Source organism: Ceratotherium simum, chromosome 5 (assembly GCF_057802395.1).
Source record: "Ceratotherium simum simum isolate JZ-2026a chromosome 5, ASM5780239v1, whole genome shotgun sequence".
Lineage (NCBI taxonomy): Eukaryota > Metazoa > Chordata > Mammalia > Perissodactyla > Rhinocerotidae > Ceratotherium > Ceratotherium simum.
The window spans coordinates 34,247,867-34,267,815 of record NC_141904.1 but is presented as its reverse complement, the minus strand read 5'-3'; the positions used below and the strand labels follow the sequence as shown (position 1 = coordinate 34,267,815).

At 36.6% G+C, this 19,949-nt stretch overlaps 1 protein-coding gene across 9 annotated transcripts in view; it reads right to left on the bottom strand.

Annotated features, from left to right (window-relative positions):
* The window catches only part of RBMS3 (RNA binding motif single stranded interacting protein 3), a 674,890-nt gene that overhangs the window by 137,176 nt on the left and 517,765 nt on the right, over nt 1-19,949 (bottom strand). For all 9 annotated transcript variants that reach the window (XM_087430659.1, XM_014790089.2, XM_004419451.3 and 6 more), the window contains exon 7: nt 4,182-4,288. In XM_087430659.1, coding sequence (XP_087286785.1) covers nt 4,182-4,288 — 107 coding nt within the window. The remainder of the gene's footprint in view (nt 1-4,181; nt 4,289-19,949) is intronic.

Here is a 19,949-nt window from a genome sequence, read left to right as displayed (position 1 = left end):
TCAAGAAAGAGGAAAAGTAAACATTAGCCACAATCTGTGCCAGTATCTCAAATTCTGAAGCATCAGAATCTAAATTATCATCTTCCTTTTTTTTTTTTTTTTGTGAGGGAGATCAGCCCTGAGCTAACATCTGATGCTGATCCTCCTCTTTTTTTTTTTTTTTTTTTTGCTGAGGAAGATTGGCCCTGGGCTAACATCTGTGCCTACTTTCTTCTACTTTATATGGGACGCTGCCACAGCATGGCATCACAAGTGGGGCGTCAGTGCACTCCCGGGATCCGAACCTGCGAACCCTGGGCCACCGCAGCAGAGTGCATGCACTTGACCTCTTGCGCCACCAGGCCGGCCCCTCATCTTTCATTTTAAGGGAACAATGATTGGAAGGTATACTATTATATTGTACGATAAAGCAAACAAGCAAGCAAAAACAAACATTCAAAATGATCTTTTTAAAAATATCATTTATTGTACGACAAAACAAACAAGCAAAAACATACACTCAAAATGATCTTAAAAAGTTGTACTGCCAAACAGCTATACCTTTTGTGTAAAGGTAAATGAAAAGCAAAACCACCCACCAGAAACGGACTTCCAGGAAAGTTGCTGTCTCAATCTTGACCATGGATAGAGGAAAGGGACAAAAAAAAATTTCCCTGAGAATCTGACCCACAGTCCTGGCTTTGGTTAGAATCTCAACTCATGCAATCCATGCAGTCAATGACCTTAAGCAAAGAATGCAGGTAGTGCCCCCAGGTGACTAACAGGAGCAAATGCAAATTGTGTTGTTATAACGCCATTGATTACAGGAGGAGAACCAATTTCAGAAGTGTTAAAACGCGGAAAAACAACAACAAAAACGTGTGTCTTAGAATCAATGAAATACAGTAATTAAAATTTACTGATAGATAAAAATTAGTTAAATACTACTTACATAGTATTAATTTGTATGATATCATATTTCATCAGCCATACTAATATACTTTAATTTACTGTAGCAAGTACAATGCAAGGGGAAACAGAAATGAAAGATATATAATGATGGGTGATGTGGGGCCACTGAGTCTTGAGTCGAAAAAGAATTTTCAGACATGAGCCGCTCGTTCGTTTGTGCACCTTTATTTTGTGTTCAGCATGGGGACAGGACCCAGGGGCAGTCGAGAGCTGCTGCATGGAAGTGCCTGTGCGGGGCCATTATATACCAGTTTAGCTATTTTTAGTATTCTATAGAAATGTCAAAAGAGAAAGTATTAGGTGGTCTGGTTAGCCTCAAAGATTAGGGTATGGGGGCATATGAATGAGATGTGTCCTTGCATTCCAAGGTAAAGTTTGCCTCAAGGAACACATAGGCAGGAGAGTAAGGTCATTGATTACCTCTTGAGGTAAATTCCTTTGCTCCCAGCCAGAGGCAATTGTGTAATGCAAGACTGAATGAAGTCTCATGGAAAGAATTGGAAATTGTAAAATGAGTCATAAACAAAGTTTTGACCCGTCAATGGGCACACAAAGTTATCCAACATTCTTGGTGTATCTACTTCTAAGACCATAATCCAGTTGTAAAAATTAACATGCTCATCTCAAAACCAAGATATTTGATAACTATATTTTTAGTGCAGGACATTTCTTTTTCTGATTTCTTTTCTCAGAATGTACCTGTATACTTGGAATATATTTCTATTATTATTTATTTTTATTTTTTTTGTGTGAGGAAGATCAGCCCTGAGCTAATATCCATGCTAATCCTCCTCTTTTTGCTGAGGAAGACTGGCTCTAAGCTAACATCTATTGCCAATCCTCCTCCTTTTTTTCCCCAAAGCCCCAGTAGATAGTTGTACGTCATAGTTGTACATCCTTCTAGTTGCTGTATGTGGGACACGGCCTCAGCATGGCCGGAGAAGTGGTGTGTCGGTGCGCGCCCGGGATCCGAACCTGGGCCGCCGGTAGCAGAGCGCGCGCACTTAACCACTAAGCCACAAGGCGGGCCCAATTTCTATTATTATTTAACAGAGGTAAATTTATCAGTGTCACTCGATTTTCACAGTTCAACAGGAAAATCTATAGCTCTTAAAAAGTAACTTTTGAAAACAAAGATTAGAAATATACCTTTAAAACCTACATTGAAATTATAAGATGCTCTGGGTGCTAAACTTGACTCCATATCCATGACGCTTCCAGGCCCGTGGTACCCATGGTCTTGACCACGCTCTAAACCCAAAGCTCTGGATTCCGTACACAGCAGCGCGGTGGCAGCTCTAACTCTACATTTCCCTTATGTTTATTGGTTTGGTTTCTAAGAAATGTAGACTCAGGTGAGCTGTCGTGCTGCAAGTGGCGTCTATTTTGTGAATGTAATAATACAGATTCTTAAGGAGACAGGAACTAAAGGTTCAGCCGTTAGTGCCAGATTACGTAATTGAGTGTTGAGGCTTTTGGGTTGTGGTCTGTGATCCAGAAATCTCTCTAATCAGCGGGCAGCTGACCAACCAAATTTTAAAAGATCAAATGAGTCTGTCTAGACTACGGATGTTTGGTATGGGATAACAAACATTATCAGAAATAGCTGTCTTCTGGGGGCAGGGGGGCACCTGCTGATCACTAAACTGCACGCTAAAAACACAGGGGTCGTTCCCTCCTCGTCCCCTTTTTTGAACATAGCATAAACTGCCTTTCTAAAGGTTGAGAATATTGAAACTCTTGCCTTTTCTAATCAGTTTCAAGTGCTCAATGGTGATTCTCTTCTTCATGTCTTAAGGTAATGAGTTATAGATTACACAGTACTTGAACATAACTATACACTTTAACAGGGGTTTTGAGACCTGCATGGAAATACTCAAAACAGATGACAGTCTTTTTTTTTTTTTTGAATTCTTTTTTTTTTTGTTAGGAAGATCAGCCCTGAGCTAACATCCGTGCTAAGCCGCCTCTTTTTGCTGAGGAAGACCGGCCCTGAGCTAACATCTATTGCCAATCCTCCTCCTTTTTTTTCCTCCAAAGCCCCAGTAGATAGTTGTATGTCATAGTTGCACATCCTTCTAGTTGCTGTATGTGGGACGCGGCCTCAGCATGGCCTGACAAGCGGTGTGTCGGTGGGCGCCTGGGATCCGAACCCGGGCCGCGAGTAGCGGAGCGTGCATACTTAGCCACTAAGCCACGGGGCCGGCCCGAAAACATATGACAGTCTTAAAAACTGAAAACTGGCTAAAGGTTTTGCTGAGAAAAATCCCAGCCTCCTTTCTTTCCCTACAACTGTTCTCTCAGTGTTGAAAATGTAAAATGCTGCATCAAGTAGGATGCCTCTTAAACGATAAATGGATGAAGTAGGTGCTTTGAATAGAAATACTAAATAAAGCTCTTATGTTGAAATTATGGCCTTGGTGCAAGATGGCATTTATTCAAGTCATTCAAACAACTCCATTCCATTTCTCAAAGTACGAAAAGACCTCTTAGAAGCCCAGACACCTGTCCTTGTCTTCTTACAACAAAAATAACCAACAGGAATCCATTCCCATGTGGCATTGGATCCTTAAGCTTGCTTTTCTACTGTTTTGTCTTAGGAGGGTAAATGGATGATAAACTGTCACATGCTCTTCCCCTTGTTGTGAAAAGAAAACTTTATGTGTATCAACTTTTTTTCCTCCTTCTTGGCCAACAGAAAATATCACATTTTAGATTGATGTATACATATATAAAATATATATCAACACATTTATGAACATGTGGGCATATGCATAAACACACACACGTGTGCAAGTGGAGCATCTCAATGGTGGAATGAAATAAATTTAAATCTTTGTTTGTTTCCTTTTCAAAACACAAACGTTCAACTCTCACTATTGATTTTGCTGCAAATATTTTCTTAAGTAATTATACCCTCATTTTATAACTATTATACAATTACAGATCAAATCTTTGTGGATAAGTCTGTGAGTGCCTATCGGGTTCAAGTTTTGTTAAAGGCAGAAGACTTACTGTAGTGCAGAACTGAGGTCCATTTTGAAGTCCTATACTCCTCCTTGAGTAATTTTATTTTGAGCACATTAATAGAGGGCTGCTCATTTGCCCCCTTTGAAGCCATTTGGTTTTCCACAGGACGTGATTTCATCATGGCCCCAAATGTCTGCCTTGCCGCCCTTCAGAGGGATGTCTGCTGCCAAATTTCTGAGCAAAAGTCAGTCAGGACTCACCTCTCCTTCCCTGGGCCAAGGCCTTCCATTCTGGGTGTATTTGCTTTGATTCTGTCGCTTCTTTTGTCCTCCATCAGCGAATTTGCACAGTAAAGGCTCACTAGGGGCTGGGAAGATAAGAAACCAATTCTACATTAGCAAATCCCCCTTAAAAACAAGTGATTATTTGAGTCACAGTAGTGCTTTGTAATGCATATCTTTTGAAGTAGTCTTGCTTCTGGAGAGATATTTGGACCCCGTTTCCTCTTAACTCTGTTGGCCACTGTTCTAACTAACTGGGCTTCAAGAAGGTCCTGGCAGACCATAAAAGAATATAACAAATACTGTTGAAAACACAATCAGTTGAAGCAGAATGTGAATTTGCCTTAGAAGAGTCAAGAATCGACCTCTCCCAGTTATGATAGAAACATATTCATAACCAGTATTTGTTTGTGGATAAATATTTCTTCCTCAAAGCAACTATATTCACTGTAGAAACTGTAGGATTCTATTTTGGACAGAGATGCTTAGGAGCTTCTTTCTAAAAAGGGAGCTATTTTGCTAATTGCAACCAAATTAGCTTTTTATTCTCATTAATCCTTTGCAATTTCAAAAAGGCTAGAACTTGACTGTCCATCCAACCCCTTTCACTCTAATTTTCCAGTAAAATTTTGTCAGAATCTCAGGGAGAGTAATTATTTGAATATTAAGCGAACTCACATGACAAAATTTAGCCAAAAGATACAGCCCTAACAAATGAATCATGGACTAGGGGGGAGTGTGATGATCCTAGGTGACTTATGTAAATTTATTTCGTAAGAGAAAGTGGCCAAAACTACAGTATGACAGAACTCCTCTTCCAACAATGCCATTGCAAAATGACAGTCTTTTAAAACACAAGAGGGCAAAAATTATTCTTTGAGAATTGATGCCCCCTCCACATCACGACTTGACTGGAAAAATTGGTACTTGTTATTGCCACAAGCATAGTTAAAATGAATGAATAAAAAGAAAGCCATATTGGCATAACAGACTTGATCAGTGCATTAACATAGCTGGGAGAGATTTTTGTTAGTTCATTTGCTTGAATAAATCAAATACTAATTTGTAAGTCTACAATTTGAAAAACAAAATGAACCCCCACCCTCCAGCCCCTGGGAAAATGTGTTCTGCTAAAGATTAATTGTATCAATGGTCCTAATTCTTTACCCCTCCCTAGATCCTTGCCTTTTGCCATGTAGTATTATTGAGCCCTTTCACCCTGACTCTTGGTCTCATCTCATGTGAATTGCTTTGGCCAGTGGGATATTAGCAAATGAGACATAAGCAGAAACTTGAAATGGTTTTAAGCATTGAGGCTTGTTTCTTTTGCTTCTCTGCCTGGCTACATGAATATGCCCAGCCTAGCCTGCTAGAGGATGAGATACAAATGTAGATGTGTATCTCAGTCAAGGCCAAACTAGATCATCTAATGGCCAGCCACCACTCAGACTTGTCAGCGAGCCCATCTAAGATCAGCAGGGGTACCTAGATAACATGCAGTTGACCACAGAAAAATGTATAAGCCCAGGTGAGATCGGTCAAGACCATCCCACCAATGTGTGAGCTGAAGAAATCTTTATCGTTTCATGCTACTAAGATTTTGTCTTGATATGCAATGTTATTACCTTAAGAGAGAACTGATACCATTTTCCCCAACACTTGTTTCTCTCCATCCCCACTCCCAGCTAGGGTGCTTGTATTTACTAATCCGGAGGAAGCAAAAAATTATGGAATTTACGAGACTCCCAATTGTCTCCAAAATCAATAGCGGAAAAAGAATACAGGCAAAGAGATATCTACAAATACATATTTGAAAATCATTTGGCTTTAAGGCAGTAGTATTTTACTCAATCTATTCAGTTTAGTTTTTATTAGCAGCAGTTTCTACTAATCAGTATTGGAGGAAATGGCTCAAACACACAGGGGGTCACAATTGGCCAAGAGAAATGAAAAATAAAATGTCTTCCTTACCCTATAAAGACAGCATGTAGGAATATGTAACTCATCCTGGCACACAACTCTGTACACAGAGGGCACTCAACAAATGTCATTGCCTCACTGAGCACAAGTACTTTTCAACTGTCTGCTCTTATAAGCTTCTGATTTTGGTGACTTTGGTGAAGCCATAAAAATCACACCAGGGAAAAGCTGAGTCATGAAATGTCTGCAGACAGCTGCTGCCATCACATTAGAAGGAGTCTAAATTCTTTCTCTAGATGAAAAACCAAAGAGTAAATACAATCACTGGGCCCCCAAAATTCTATGTGTAAGAAAATTTCCTGTGAGATTTCAAAAGTATATATTTATATACATAAAATCATTCTTCGCTATAGGATATTTTCTCTCTTGCCATTTTAAAGATTCAAGGTATATTCATCCATTCAAATGGGATGGTCATGCTAACATATGAGTTTATCACTGGCAATAGTACAAATTTCTCACAAAAGGCAAATCTAGAAATATCTTAAATTTCCTGCTGTAAAGAATTGTAGAATCTACCTTTTATGCTGTTTTGAATAATGACTTTCATGAGTCATACTTTCTAGTTTCTAAAGCAGTATTCTCTTTATTGTTTCCTAAAACTGATTCTTTTAGGGTACATAGTATACCGGTTCTAATAGTCTAGAATACGATAACGGCTTCTCTTTAGGTTGTTCACGTTTCTATAGTGTTCATGTTTAACACATACTTCTTTGGGTGCATTTAATTGTTAGCGGTAGCAGTCTGCTTCCTGAGTTTGAAGTCTGACTCCCTGACTTACTAGCTACAAGACACTGGACTTTTTTTTTTTTTTAACATTTCTGTCACTCACTTTCCTTATGTATAAGATAAGAATAATAATGTTATCTACCTCAGAGAGCTGTTGTGAAGATTAAATAAATTAATGCATGGAAAAGGCTTAAAACAGTGTATGGTACATAAATAAATATTAAATCTATGTTAGCTACAGCTATCATTATTGCTTAGCATCTCTATTAGCCAAAGCCCAGTTACCAGCTGTAAAACCTGATCACTTGTCAGACTCAGAGTTCAGAGTGTTTAATCAACTGGGCTTAATTTTCATCAGCCCTGTTCCCTTTTAATCCCATGGCAGTTTGGCTGCAGAACTTTCAACTATACTCCAAGAACAATGAAAAGAAGATTTGCTCATGGAGAGGAACTGTGTTTCAAAAATGGTTCTTGCTGATTACAGCTTGTCATTGGACCATCTCCCCACTACAGCCCAGGTCCCCCTTGTGAGTCATCACCAAAGTCTGGCTTCCATCACCTCCTGAACAAGATGTAGGTCATATGTGTTAACATGCAATTGCCAACAGTGAAGCTTTGTGTTCCTTTTTCTGGCTTTTTGAAAAATTATTATTACTATTATTTGTTTTGTCACTCAATTGCAAGAGACCTATTGGCAGTTTAAATCCATCAAAGCTGTATTTCACTACTAAGAAAAGCATAGTGTCATCCCCACAGCAATAGATTTTTATTGGGGTTTTCTTTCTCTAGATCCCAAAATAAAATGTTAAATAATAACTTTCTAGAGCCAAGTTCCAGGAACTCTTTCTTTGTTGAAAGAGGTAATCTCTATCTTTAGCTTGCCCTCCCTAAAACAATTACATACCTATAATAACATACCGAAAAAGGTCTGGTTTTCCAAATTCCTTTGTTTAAATATATGTATCAAATGTATATGTTTTGAATATATATAATGAGTATATGCATATATACTGTACATTTATTTAAACAAGGGAATTGATATATATGATATATATGCATACACACACACACACACACACACACACATATACACATACATATTTAAAAGTCTTTTTTGAGAAATCTTGGAAGCTATAGAATTTAGGGGGCAGCAATGGCCAGAAGATAAAATGCCCTGAGCAAATTATTAACCTTAAGATTTCTCTACCCACTGGCATAAAAAATTTTGCAGAAGCATTTTTGAAATGAATATTACCAAATAACAATATTCTAACCTGCCAAGCATCAAATATAGACAGGCTATGAGAACCTACCTTGAAGTTCTCCATTATTGAAAAGAGAACTTTCAAAAAAATATTTTTAACAATAAGAGAAATTTAAAAAGTCATGAAGTGAGATTTTTTTTAACTTTTAACTGCGATGTCTTTGTGAATTGTGTTTTACCGTGTCTTAGAGGCCTCAAACCTTAGCCACCCGATATTTGAGGCTCATAAACTGTTATACTATGGATGTTGATAAAGACTTATTTATATTTATTGACATTGCTAGGTTGAAACATGTGCTGTTACATTATTAATTTGAAGATGATTACGATGGGAAAGCAGATAGGGCCATAACGTTTTGCTAAATGAATTAAAAAAATAAACCCCTAGAAACAAAATTTCAAATGTGTTATTAAAAAGAGATGGAATATTCATAATATTATCCTTGAATTCCAGGAATGTAATTCTGATTGTTAGATTGCCAAGGGGGGGTTGCCAAGGGGGGACATTGCATTGAGAATGGAAGAGAAAATATTAGTAAATTAGGTGAATTAAGATTTATATCATCTTCTAGTTCTTAGGTGATTTCCAAATACTTGCAAGACAAAATCCAAACTCCTTGATCATAAAAGAATTGTCCGCTTAACTTTACCTTTCATCATTGTCCTCCCACCCCACGTGGTTTACAGTCCCCTCACTTCTAAATGTCTTTCCTCCTGCCTGGAATTTCCTTTCCCAGCTACCCCACACACACATCCTCCATCTGGCAAACTACTAATCTACCTTCAAAATCTAGCTCAAACGTAACATTCTTTGAGAAGCCTCTGACTTTACCTCATCTCACTTCAGAGTGAAATTACCTAGCGCTTACTCGGCAGACTTTTGTAGATTGAACGCTCTTTCTGTTTGTGTTAAGTCCTTTTACAGTAACAATTAATTTCCAGGCTTGTGGATCAAAAGTGATTATAGCAGAGGTCAGGGTGAAATATACATATGTGTGTGTTGTGTGTGTATGTGTGTGTATGTGTGTATAGCCATGCATACGGTTAACAGCCTTTTGGGCATAGTTACACATAATGCTTGAAAGTGATGCTACTCGAAGTGTGGTCTAAGGACCAGGAGCAATGATATCAGTACCTGGGAGATGATCAGGAGTGCAGACTCTTGGGCCCTTCCCCAGACCTACTGACTCAAAATCTGCATTTGAGCCAAATCCTCAGGTGATTTGTGTGTACGCTCAAGTTTGAGAAGCACTGATTTTGATTACGACTGGCTCCTTAACTGAAGGAGACATACATCTCAGATGTTAAATACGAGTCCTCTGAATAATGAGATGATTTCAGTAGCACAGAAATATTATATTGTCTACAATTTCCTTATTGCAGTGTTATGGTGCCAATTAATTTTGTTTAGTCTCTTTTAACAGTAGTTAAAATAGAGACTAAATGAAGAATAGGCCTTTGTGGAAGTGAGATGCAGTTATAAGCCACAGATTGTAATGTGCTAGAAGACATTATGGTCTATCATGCAAATGGGGAGCATTTAAAAGATAATTATAACAATGCACGGCAATAAAGTTGCATGGTAATTATGAAGGAGTAATTACTGTTTGCTTGCTTAGTGGAGTATTTCTAGTCTTCCAAACTTTGTATTAAACATGAAACATTCAATGCATAAACTGATAAGATAACCTAATGGTTTACAGGATTTGTTGCTTTAAGCAAAGAAACAGACAAAACAACAAATATTTTGCTTAGCAAGATTAATGTAGAAAATTTTATTTTGACTTTCTATTTAAAACTTAACACACCTTCAGTTTTATGATCCACTAAGAATGTTCTCGAACATCATATTCAACAAGCAGATGTTGACACACATTTTAGCTAATATACATCAATAGCATAACTCCTGCTGTCCCTTGGAGAAGTTGAACATTTTTGATTTTTAGCCTTCAATTTACTTCAATTCTTCTGGTATTTATATTAGATTGTGGTGATGATTTTTAAAAATATCTCTTTATTACCATAACTTACAGGTCTGGTGGTTTAAATATTAAATTTAAAAATTCCTTACCTCAGATTATAAATCTTACTTCAGAAAAAAAACAAAGGTAGGGTGGGAAGAGCTGGGTGGAGAAGATAAGCTAATGACAACAGAAGCTGTCTATTAGAGATGAGCTTATAAAATCTCAGAGTAAGAGTGAAGGGATAAGATAAAGGAGTTAAAAAAAGAGAACTTCAAGAACTGAGTTAAAATACGATAAAATTTTGATCTAGGAACTACCTTTTATTTGTGTTTTACTGTGTAGATATAAATTAGTTTTCAATTAAAAAATAAAACAAATTTTAAAAACACAAAACTATTCCTATGATATTCTGGGTGACCTGCAGATTAAAAAGCTGTTCATACTAATGGATTCATAAATAATACAAATCGAAGGATGTTAATCAAACTCAGAAATTTTTTTACATATTCATTCAGTTTTTAAAAACCTTCAAATCTCTTCAGTATATGAGATATGCTGCATTACCCTGGACTTTGCACTTGGCAAAGCACTCACAGTCTAGAGGGGAGAAAGACAAACAAAAGGAAAACTCTAACAGATTGCAATGGATGCTATAATAGAAATATGGATAGGTGTTTTGGGACTATAAAATGGACATCAACTTCTAGCACTATAGTCATAGAACATCCTCTAGCTTAGAAATCACATCCAATACCACACAGAGTTTCGAAACATCACAGTTCACATGCCTGGCTCCCCCCTGTGCCAAATGCCAGATCATGAATGAGCACATGAAGGCTAATACCCAGTGTTATTTAGTTTGGCTAACAACAGGGTTTTCATCAAATGTTTGCTGAATAGAATAAGAACGAATGAGATAGATGCAATGATAAAATTTAGTTGAAATACTTTTAGAACACCTGGGGCCACATAGACCTGAAATTGAAAAACGGCAGCCTTACAACAATGAATGTGAACTCCTTTCAGCTCCAATGCTCCACAGTCCTTAAGCATTCTGCCGTCTTATACCTGACCAGCATCCCTCATTTCCTTCTGTATGTAGACAGGAGTAGTCTATAGTGATTGGGAATAAAGAATAATAATGTAAAAATATAGATATAAGTGTATTTCTTACTAACTGTATGTTGGAAGCCAAGTCCTTATTTTTCCCCAACTTATTCCAAAATACTTGTTTCTGTTATATCCAGGAAAGTTTTGCAAAGTCCTCTGATTTGTCTGCAAATGATTTGTTAAAAATATTCACTTTCTCTCCCACATATGTTCTATACATGAGAGACTTCTTGTGGGTATATGTATTTGTGTGTGTATGTGTATATATGTATATAGATATATTTCTAGATGTAGATCTATCGAGTGCCAAATTTAAACCACAATTTACATGGCAAAAATTACTTGAAGTTTACAACAGAATTATTATATCTGGAGTTAGAAAGCCTTTGGCATATGGCAAGGTAGACTATTTGGTTACATTTTTTTTCAGCCCCTAGCATCCTATTTGCCATTTAATTATGTTTTGTTTACCATAATAGATGAGGTGAGGTGTAGTTATTTGGGTAATTCTTAACTGTAATAAACTTCCATCCTGGAAGGCATATAGCCTCTCTCTGTTATATGACCCTAAAATTTATTTAATTCCAGCTCTTTATTTTGTCAATAAAGAAAATGAAAGTTCAATGAATTGCCAGCTAATATACGATAGCTGGTGGCAGTCACACCCAGAACTGTGTTCTCTGGATTTCTAATCAAATGCTCTCTCCAACTGCTTACTTTCTACCTTCCTTACCATCGAAGGTAAAAGGATATGAGTTTTAAACAGTTCTTGAGATTGACTTCATAAGTTGGGGATGGAGTAAAAAGAGTGACTATTCATTAAGATACGATTACAGTGGTACTCTGCAACAGGTTGGAATTAGAACTGAAAACTAAGCAACCAATGAGCTCTCCTAAGATGATTTACACTGCCACTCTAATAACAGTTTGCTTTGACAGAATAAAATTACATGGGTTATACTTATAAGTGTCAGACACATGTTTACCCCATCACTTAAGCCAAAATGAGCAAAAGAATATAAACCCAAAACGTGGAAAATAAAGAAAAAGTTAATAACACACTTCAAAGAAAGTGTAATTTGCATGTATAGTCCCAATTTTATCCCTCAGTAATGGATTAATGCTTATACTTAGTTTTAAATATAATTCTCTACTATGGGAAACAGCCTTACAGGAAAGGAAAATGCCCCATAGTGATAATAAAAGCAGAGAACAGCTGTTTGCCTAGAAACAAGACAGAGAAAATCATTTTTTTGATAAATCATATTATGGCCTAAGTAATTATCTCAAGCTCATCTCTCTGTTTTAAATATTAAAACATCATCATTTTTTTATTTGTAACAATTCTCTGATAATTCTTTTTATATAGGAAAAGATTATTTTTAGAAGAAAAATCAAACCCCGTAAGGAGAATAACAGAGAAAGTTAATGTTTCAGGTAGATGGAACGTGAAGTATGTGTTGAAGGTTAAATTTAGTTCATTTGATGGGGAATATGACTGAAACATCATCTGTGCTGAATGAAGACAATGTTTTGACACCAAGCAAGTGGAAAGTAACAGCACTTCTAAGAAGCATCAGCCGATTTGCCTATAACTTACGTACCAACTACAGATTGGGGAACCTTATGTGGATGAAAGGAAAAACATCAAGAAAAAGGTCTCTAGCATAAACATCTTTAAAAATAAGAGAATATTATTTATTGACCAAGATGGGCCATTATCTGGTCTTGCCTCATTCCTCCCTCCTCAACATTCCATGGCACTGTACTTGCCTGTGGTAGATCTCTTTGCATACTGTATGTAATATCTATAGATTACTCTATACTCTGTGCAACAATGCACTTTTTATTAGAAAGAGGTACAAGAAGAAAAAAATACAGCTATAATCTTATAGTGCAGATATGCCTTCGGTATTAAAAATAAATAAATACATAAATGGAAAAAGCACATGTATAAAGTTAGCAAATTCAAACAATACAAAGGTTAAAAATAAAAAGTGCAAGACCTCATCTTAACTAACTCCTCACCCCCCTTTTCTTATAATTCCTTCCAGGAAAATGCATAAATATATATCTACTGATCCATCTATCTAGTTCTCTCTCTCTTTTTTTTAATTCCAAAGGGAACACTTTTGCTCAGCAGGTTGGTTTTGTTGTTTGTTTCTATTAATTATATATGAAGACCTTTCCACTTTAGTACATATCATCCTTTTGAAATGCTGCTCAGTATTGTAGCATAATTATCATGTATCATAATTTATAAATGTCCATCAATAGGGGACCAGCTAAATCTCATTAAATTTCCATAATGCATGTTCTCTTCCACTATTATGAGAATTTGATTTGATTGAAGTCAGGAGCTGGGTCCTATTCACCTTTGCATAGCATCACCCCAGTGGCCTCACAAAGTGGCTGACGGTAATACACATGTCATTATCTGTTGATCAAATTATAAAATAAATGCAAACAGATAGACAAAATAACTTTCTTAAGATTCCTTATACTAATGAAATTTTAAAGGATTGAAGAGTGAGAGCACAACCTTTTCCTCTTTTAAGAGAGCACGAAGTCCAATAACTTCCATGTTTAAATATAACTAGCCAGCCTACTTGAAAAAGAAAAAAAGCAAGAAAGAATTCCAAGTCCTAATCCCAGGTGTAGCTCTAATTTCACGTGGAACTCATGTTAACTGCCCTAGGAAAGAACAAATGGAGAGGGAAAGGTAGGGAGGAATCTTATAATGAAAAACATCAGCTTTCTTCCCAGTAGCCACTTAACAATCCTAAACCAAGGAAGCAAACACATATGCACCCCCAAAGTGAACTCAAACTCAGGTCAAGAAAACATAGCTCAATTTCCCACATGCTGTTTCTAAGCATATATTTCCTGTGCTATAGGCTGAAAGAATTCCCCAAATGCAGTGAACTGAGTTAGTAGAAATCAATATAATTCCAGCTTCAAAGCAAAAGCCACATATTACACTGTAGGTATCCGTTCACAAGGCCAGAGGCATCAACTGGGCCGAGAAGCTCACCTTCAGTGGGTGAAGGATTTACAGCAGCAATGGCTTGGGACTGAGCTTTTTCTGATTCAAGAGCCAAGGTATTGAAATTGAGACAATTTGAGGAGTGCTTTCATGTAGTCTGAATCACTCACTAATCAATACTAAATAAACTTAACCCAGATACTAGAAACTCAGTTTTTCAAAGAGGTGTTAAAGACCATATGTGCTGTAAACATCTATGGATAAACCAACCTAAAGAATCATAAAAAAATAAATAAATAACATGGCAGCCCCACCTATGGAGGAGTTTAGTGTAAAAACAATGCACACAAATGGTTCTAAAATAGAATATCCATTTGTTCTTGCTATAGAAACAAAAGGGATAAAACAGCTTAGGGCTAGACTACCTCAGGGGAAGGCTGAGTAACTGTCCTAAATCCATTTTTCTTAAATAGGTACTAACTCTTCCATTGGGACTGAAATTTAAAGGTATTTTATAGGGATTTCAACTGCCTGTAGATCTTCCTGAAATGCAAACCTATCATGTTAATCCTCCTCATGTTCACCTAAAGGATAAAATCCAAGCTCCTTAGCACAAAACACCATCCAACATCATGACCTAAATATACAGGTCTCCATTTCCCCTTACAGGACTACTTGAAAGGGGTAGAGACCTTTCACATCTTCCTAGATTTGCTTATGCTGCTCCTTCTGTCTGGACTGGCTTCCCTCTTTTCCCACTTAATCACTTTCATAAAATCTTTTCTGACCTCTTTTCCCATCCCCCAAGTTCCCATACAGAGAATCTACCATTAATTAATTTTTTAATACATTCATTCAATTTATTCATTCACCTTTGCCTGAAATTCATTCAAAATTAATTTGAAACACAATGCTATATACTAGGTATTGTGCTATCCATGAAAAATTTAAGCAGTGAACAAAAACGGACACTGTTCTAGCCCTTAAAGAATTTTCTTTCTGATAGCAAAGCAGACATTAAACAAGTAATAAAAAAAAAAATCACAAGTCAATTTCAATCTCTTCCTTTATGTGTTTACTATGTAGACATCTAACTGGGCATATGTAAAACACCTCAGCTCACCTTTGTTTTTTCTATACTAATTCAAAAGCCTCTTGAGGATAGGATCTCTGTGTTATTCATCTTTGTATTCCCAAAGCATAATGTAGTTCCTGAAACATGGTAGATTACACACACACACACACACACACACACACACACACAATTTTAGCAAGCTCGCCTATTTTTTTCAAGGCAGAAGGCACCTTGAAAACTGTCCTATGGCTTGACAACAGCAGAGCACACTGTGATTGTTCCTTCTGTATCCACTCGGCTGAGCAAGCCAAGACTGCACGTTAATCCAGTTGAACATTAGATATATCTGTCAAGTTTTTAAAGTATTTCTGCAAAAAGAGAGTCTCTAAATTTCTTAATAATTCATTTAATGTTTAATAAGTCTGTAAAGAAGGCTTTCTTATCTAAAGTAGGCACTGGAAACCTTTTCCCTGTCTCCTAAACATCATTGCAAATTTGGCTAGTCACATCTTGGACATACTCTAAGTAATTGCAATCTGGCAATACGTTCATTTTTACTTAAAAATAATCATAACCAAAGAAGTAAATATTTTGTATTGAACACAGTGTATATTTCCTGGGCATGACAATTAGATCCAAAATATGTAGAAGCAGTCACCAACCAGGAATTTATAAAAGGAAAAAAGGAAAAAGTCATGTTTGAGGGAGTTCTCACAAACTGAGGAGAGGTGAAGGTATGATTTATAGGATCCTTTTGCTGATAATGTATTTTATTTTCATATTTCAGTTTTACTATTTATTCATTGTAAAACCTTGGACTAGCTACTTAAAATACCTGGAACTCACTTATAAGTTGTGGCTGCCCCCTAAGTCCCAGGATCATATGACTTTATTTTCAGCATTTAGCCCCAAACCTAGTATACAGTAACATATAGTAAATATTTGTTGAATGAATGAAAGATTGGGAGTAATTATGTGACCATTATGTAAGATAGGCAAAAGAACAGCTTTTATGAACTACGAAGCACACAAAACAAATGTTAGGTATTACTCATATTGTTGGCACACATATAAAAAGTATTACCTTCAGAACCATTTTCCTGGAGCCATGCCTCTCTTTTATTCCCACCATAGGAATAGTACAGTCCATTGAAAATAGACCCCAAACTCTGCAGGCATCACAGTGATGAATTTCAGAAGTGATGAGAGTTCAAGGGTTCTATTTTAGACTACAAAACTTAAAGTGGTAAGAAAGAGAGCTTTTCTTTTAAAAGGATTATGATCTGTTTCACCAGAGTCGACTTCCTGAAAAGACCGAAATATGCTATGTTACTATAAAACACTCTGCTTGGTTTCACTCTTGTAGACATAGCCTATGAGAGACCCTGTCAAATTTGCCAGATCATGTAAAAGACAAAGTAATATCATTCTTTACTTTTCCCACTTTGGATACTCTTAAAGAAAGTTAGCACATTGAGCCAATGTCTGTCTTCCTTTATGAGAATGAAATGAGACAATCCTCTTACTAGATTTGGTGAACTGCTCCTGTCTTTGTATCGGGCATATCACATTGTAATCTTTGGCTAATACCCTGAGGCCTTCAGAGGAGTAGAGAGGAGGTCTTCTGAGTGGGCTCAAATCTGGAATCAAACACATGGTTGTTCGCATGGGAAGTTGGTTCTAAGTGGGATGTCCATACCTAAAATCAATCACCTGTTTCCTCATATGGGAAGTTGGTTCTGAGAAGACTGGCTTTAGCTGGTCAGGAGGGAGAACTCCTGCCTTTTTTCAAAATATAATGAGAACAGCCATCTCAGAATATTCTCCTAGTTGGTAGATATAAAAATAAAAAGAAAGTAAAGTGCAATTTAAGATTTCATATGAATTGTAAATTCTAAAGAACAGATGAACTTTTGTAAGATGAATTATGTAGTTATCAATTTTGAAATGAAGCTTCTTATGTGTTTGACATTATGCTAAATGCTTTAGTGCATTATCACATTTGTTCCTCAAAACAATCTGTTTTTTAGTTGAAACCCATTTTGAGATGAAAAACTAAAGATCAGAAGGTTTAGGTAAATTGGGCAAGTATACACAGCTAATAAATCTGAGAACCAAGATTTAATCGCAGGTCTTTGATATTCTATAGTTCATTCCATATTGCTTCCTGTTATCCTCTTCTTGTTTCTTACCACAATTATCACAATCTTGAATGATTACAGCCTTTTCTCAACAGTAAGAGAAGAACATTAAAAACATACATTCATTCAACAATTATTTATTGAACACTTACTATGTGCCAGGCATTATTCTAGATCCTGCAGAACTAGACCAGTGAACAAAATGAAGTCCCTGCTGTCACAGACATTATGTTGTAGTAAAGAGAGACAGCCAATAAATAAGCAAATATACAAATATTACTTCATTTGTGATAAGTGCTGAGAAAAAATAGTCAAAAGCAATGCAAAGGGCAGAGAGTGACAAGGGAGGTAATGATATTTTAGATACTGTAATCTGGAAAGATCTTGGCAAAGACCTAAATGAAAGGAAGGAGAAAGCTTTGGAGATATGTGGAAGGAAAGTATTTCAGGAGAAGGGACAGAAGTACAAACGCCCTGAGATTGGTGTGTGCTTTGCTCCTCAGGAGAAAGGCAATGATGTGGGATCTGAGTTGAGGAAGGAGGAGGGTGATGGAAGAGGAGATCAGAGAGCTACTAGGGTTCCAATCTCCATGCCTTTTGTGCCAGAGTAAAAGGAGATTTGGTATCTTGAGAGCAGAGCATGATGATAGCAAGGGATCTTCAAGAAGAAGGTGCATCTCATGAGACGAGAATCAAGTTTCAAGATCTAGATTTCCCTAGTTATATGAAGTTACTTCCACTGCCAAAGCTAAAGATTTGGGTTTTATTTCTTTGTAAAGATAGCAAATCCCATTATGGAATAAGTGTTTTCATATTTAAATGTGAGTGTTGGAGAGAGAGACTGTCTAAGGTCCTTCATTCTAAGAATCAGGAAAGCCTTTATTCCATCTGGCTCCCAATTCTCTGGTGACAATGAGGAGTGGAATAGAAATTTCCTTCAGTTAGGCCCAAAGGAGTCGAGGAAAGTTTCAATAATGTAATCTAAAACAAACCAGAGTTTCAATGGAAGACAGGATGGAAGTGGAAAAACTAGAATATAGCTTCCTTTGGGGACATTCATTCTTGTACCTTTAGTAAACATTAACCAAGAAAGTAGATCAAATATTTTGTGAATGATTATGTAATACGAATATAGCTGGCTTCCTTCTTGGTCAGTCTCAGCATGGAATCAAGTGCAAGAAAAACAATTAAGAAATATTAAAAAGCAATTCAAATCTACCCTACTATCTTAAAAAAAAAAACCGCAAGAAAATCCCATATAAGTCCCCCTCTCTCTTTCTTTCCACTTTCTCTGAACAGCCCATCTGCCCAGGACTTTCTCAGTCTTTAGAGACTCCTTTCTTTGTACCTCCTCCCCTTATCACCTAGGATCTAATCTTATTTCTTGCTAGTACTTTTCTAAAAGAGAATGTTGCCAGTCTGTCCCAGCTCTTTCCAAATTTGCAGCTCTGCCCACCCATTAGCTTTATTAGAAAAATAAAAAACATATATAAAATATTCTTTAGGAAGCAGAGGAGAAATAAAGGCTGCAAATCCTCAGGCACTCATAATTTTTCTCCCTAACATAATTCGTATGTTTATTGATTGTCTCTCTAGTGTATGAGCTGCTACTTCTAAATCCTTAAGTTAAATGGAATCAAGGACTTTTCCATTAAATAGATGGGATTCACTTTAACTCAGCGTTGTTATTACAATGGTCATCAAATAAGCCAGACAGAGAAAGACAAACACTGTATGATTTCACTCACATGTGGAAGATAAACAAACACATGGATAAGGAGAATAGATTAGTGGTTACCAGAGGGGAAGGGGGCGGGCGGGGGTGCAAAATGGGTAAAGGGGCACATATGTATGGTGATGGATAAAAACTACATTATTGGGGGTGAGCACAATGCAGTTCTATACAGAAACTGAAATATAATAATGTACACTTGAAATTACACAATGTTGTAAACCAACATAACCTTAATAAAATAATTTTTAAAAAAATGACCTCATGTATCAAACATCTACCATTTCTAAGGCCCTATGCTAAGGGCTTTGCATTAATCTCCCCTTTAGTCTCATAGCAACACTGTATAACTTGTCTCTACTTTTCCTCCCAACTTCATTGAAGTATAGTTTGTATGCAATAAAATTCAATAATTTTTAAAAAAGGAAGTGTATTATAAATTCCTTCCTGCTTTAAATTTTATTATGTAAATGCAGATTCTTGGTTGGTGTTCATTGGTATTGTTCTCTTGATATTATTGGACCTTCCCAACTTCTTTGGTAATGGAGCCGTTACATATATAAACATCTAAATTTGAAAGAGAATTTGCAGCATCACCTGATTAACCCAAATACTATAATGATAACACAATTCTTTAACTGGCCTGCTTTCAAATGTGAAATACACATACATACATGTGCACATATTCCTTTAGTGGCAGGGGTGGAAGGAACTGTAAAAGTTGTGCATCTGTCCGTGTGTGCATGCATATGTGTGAAAGAGAATA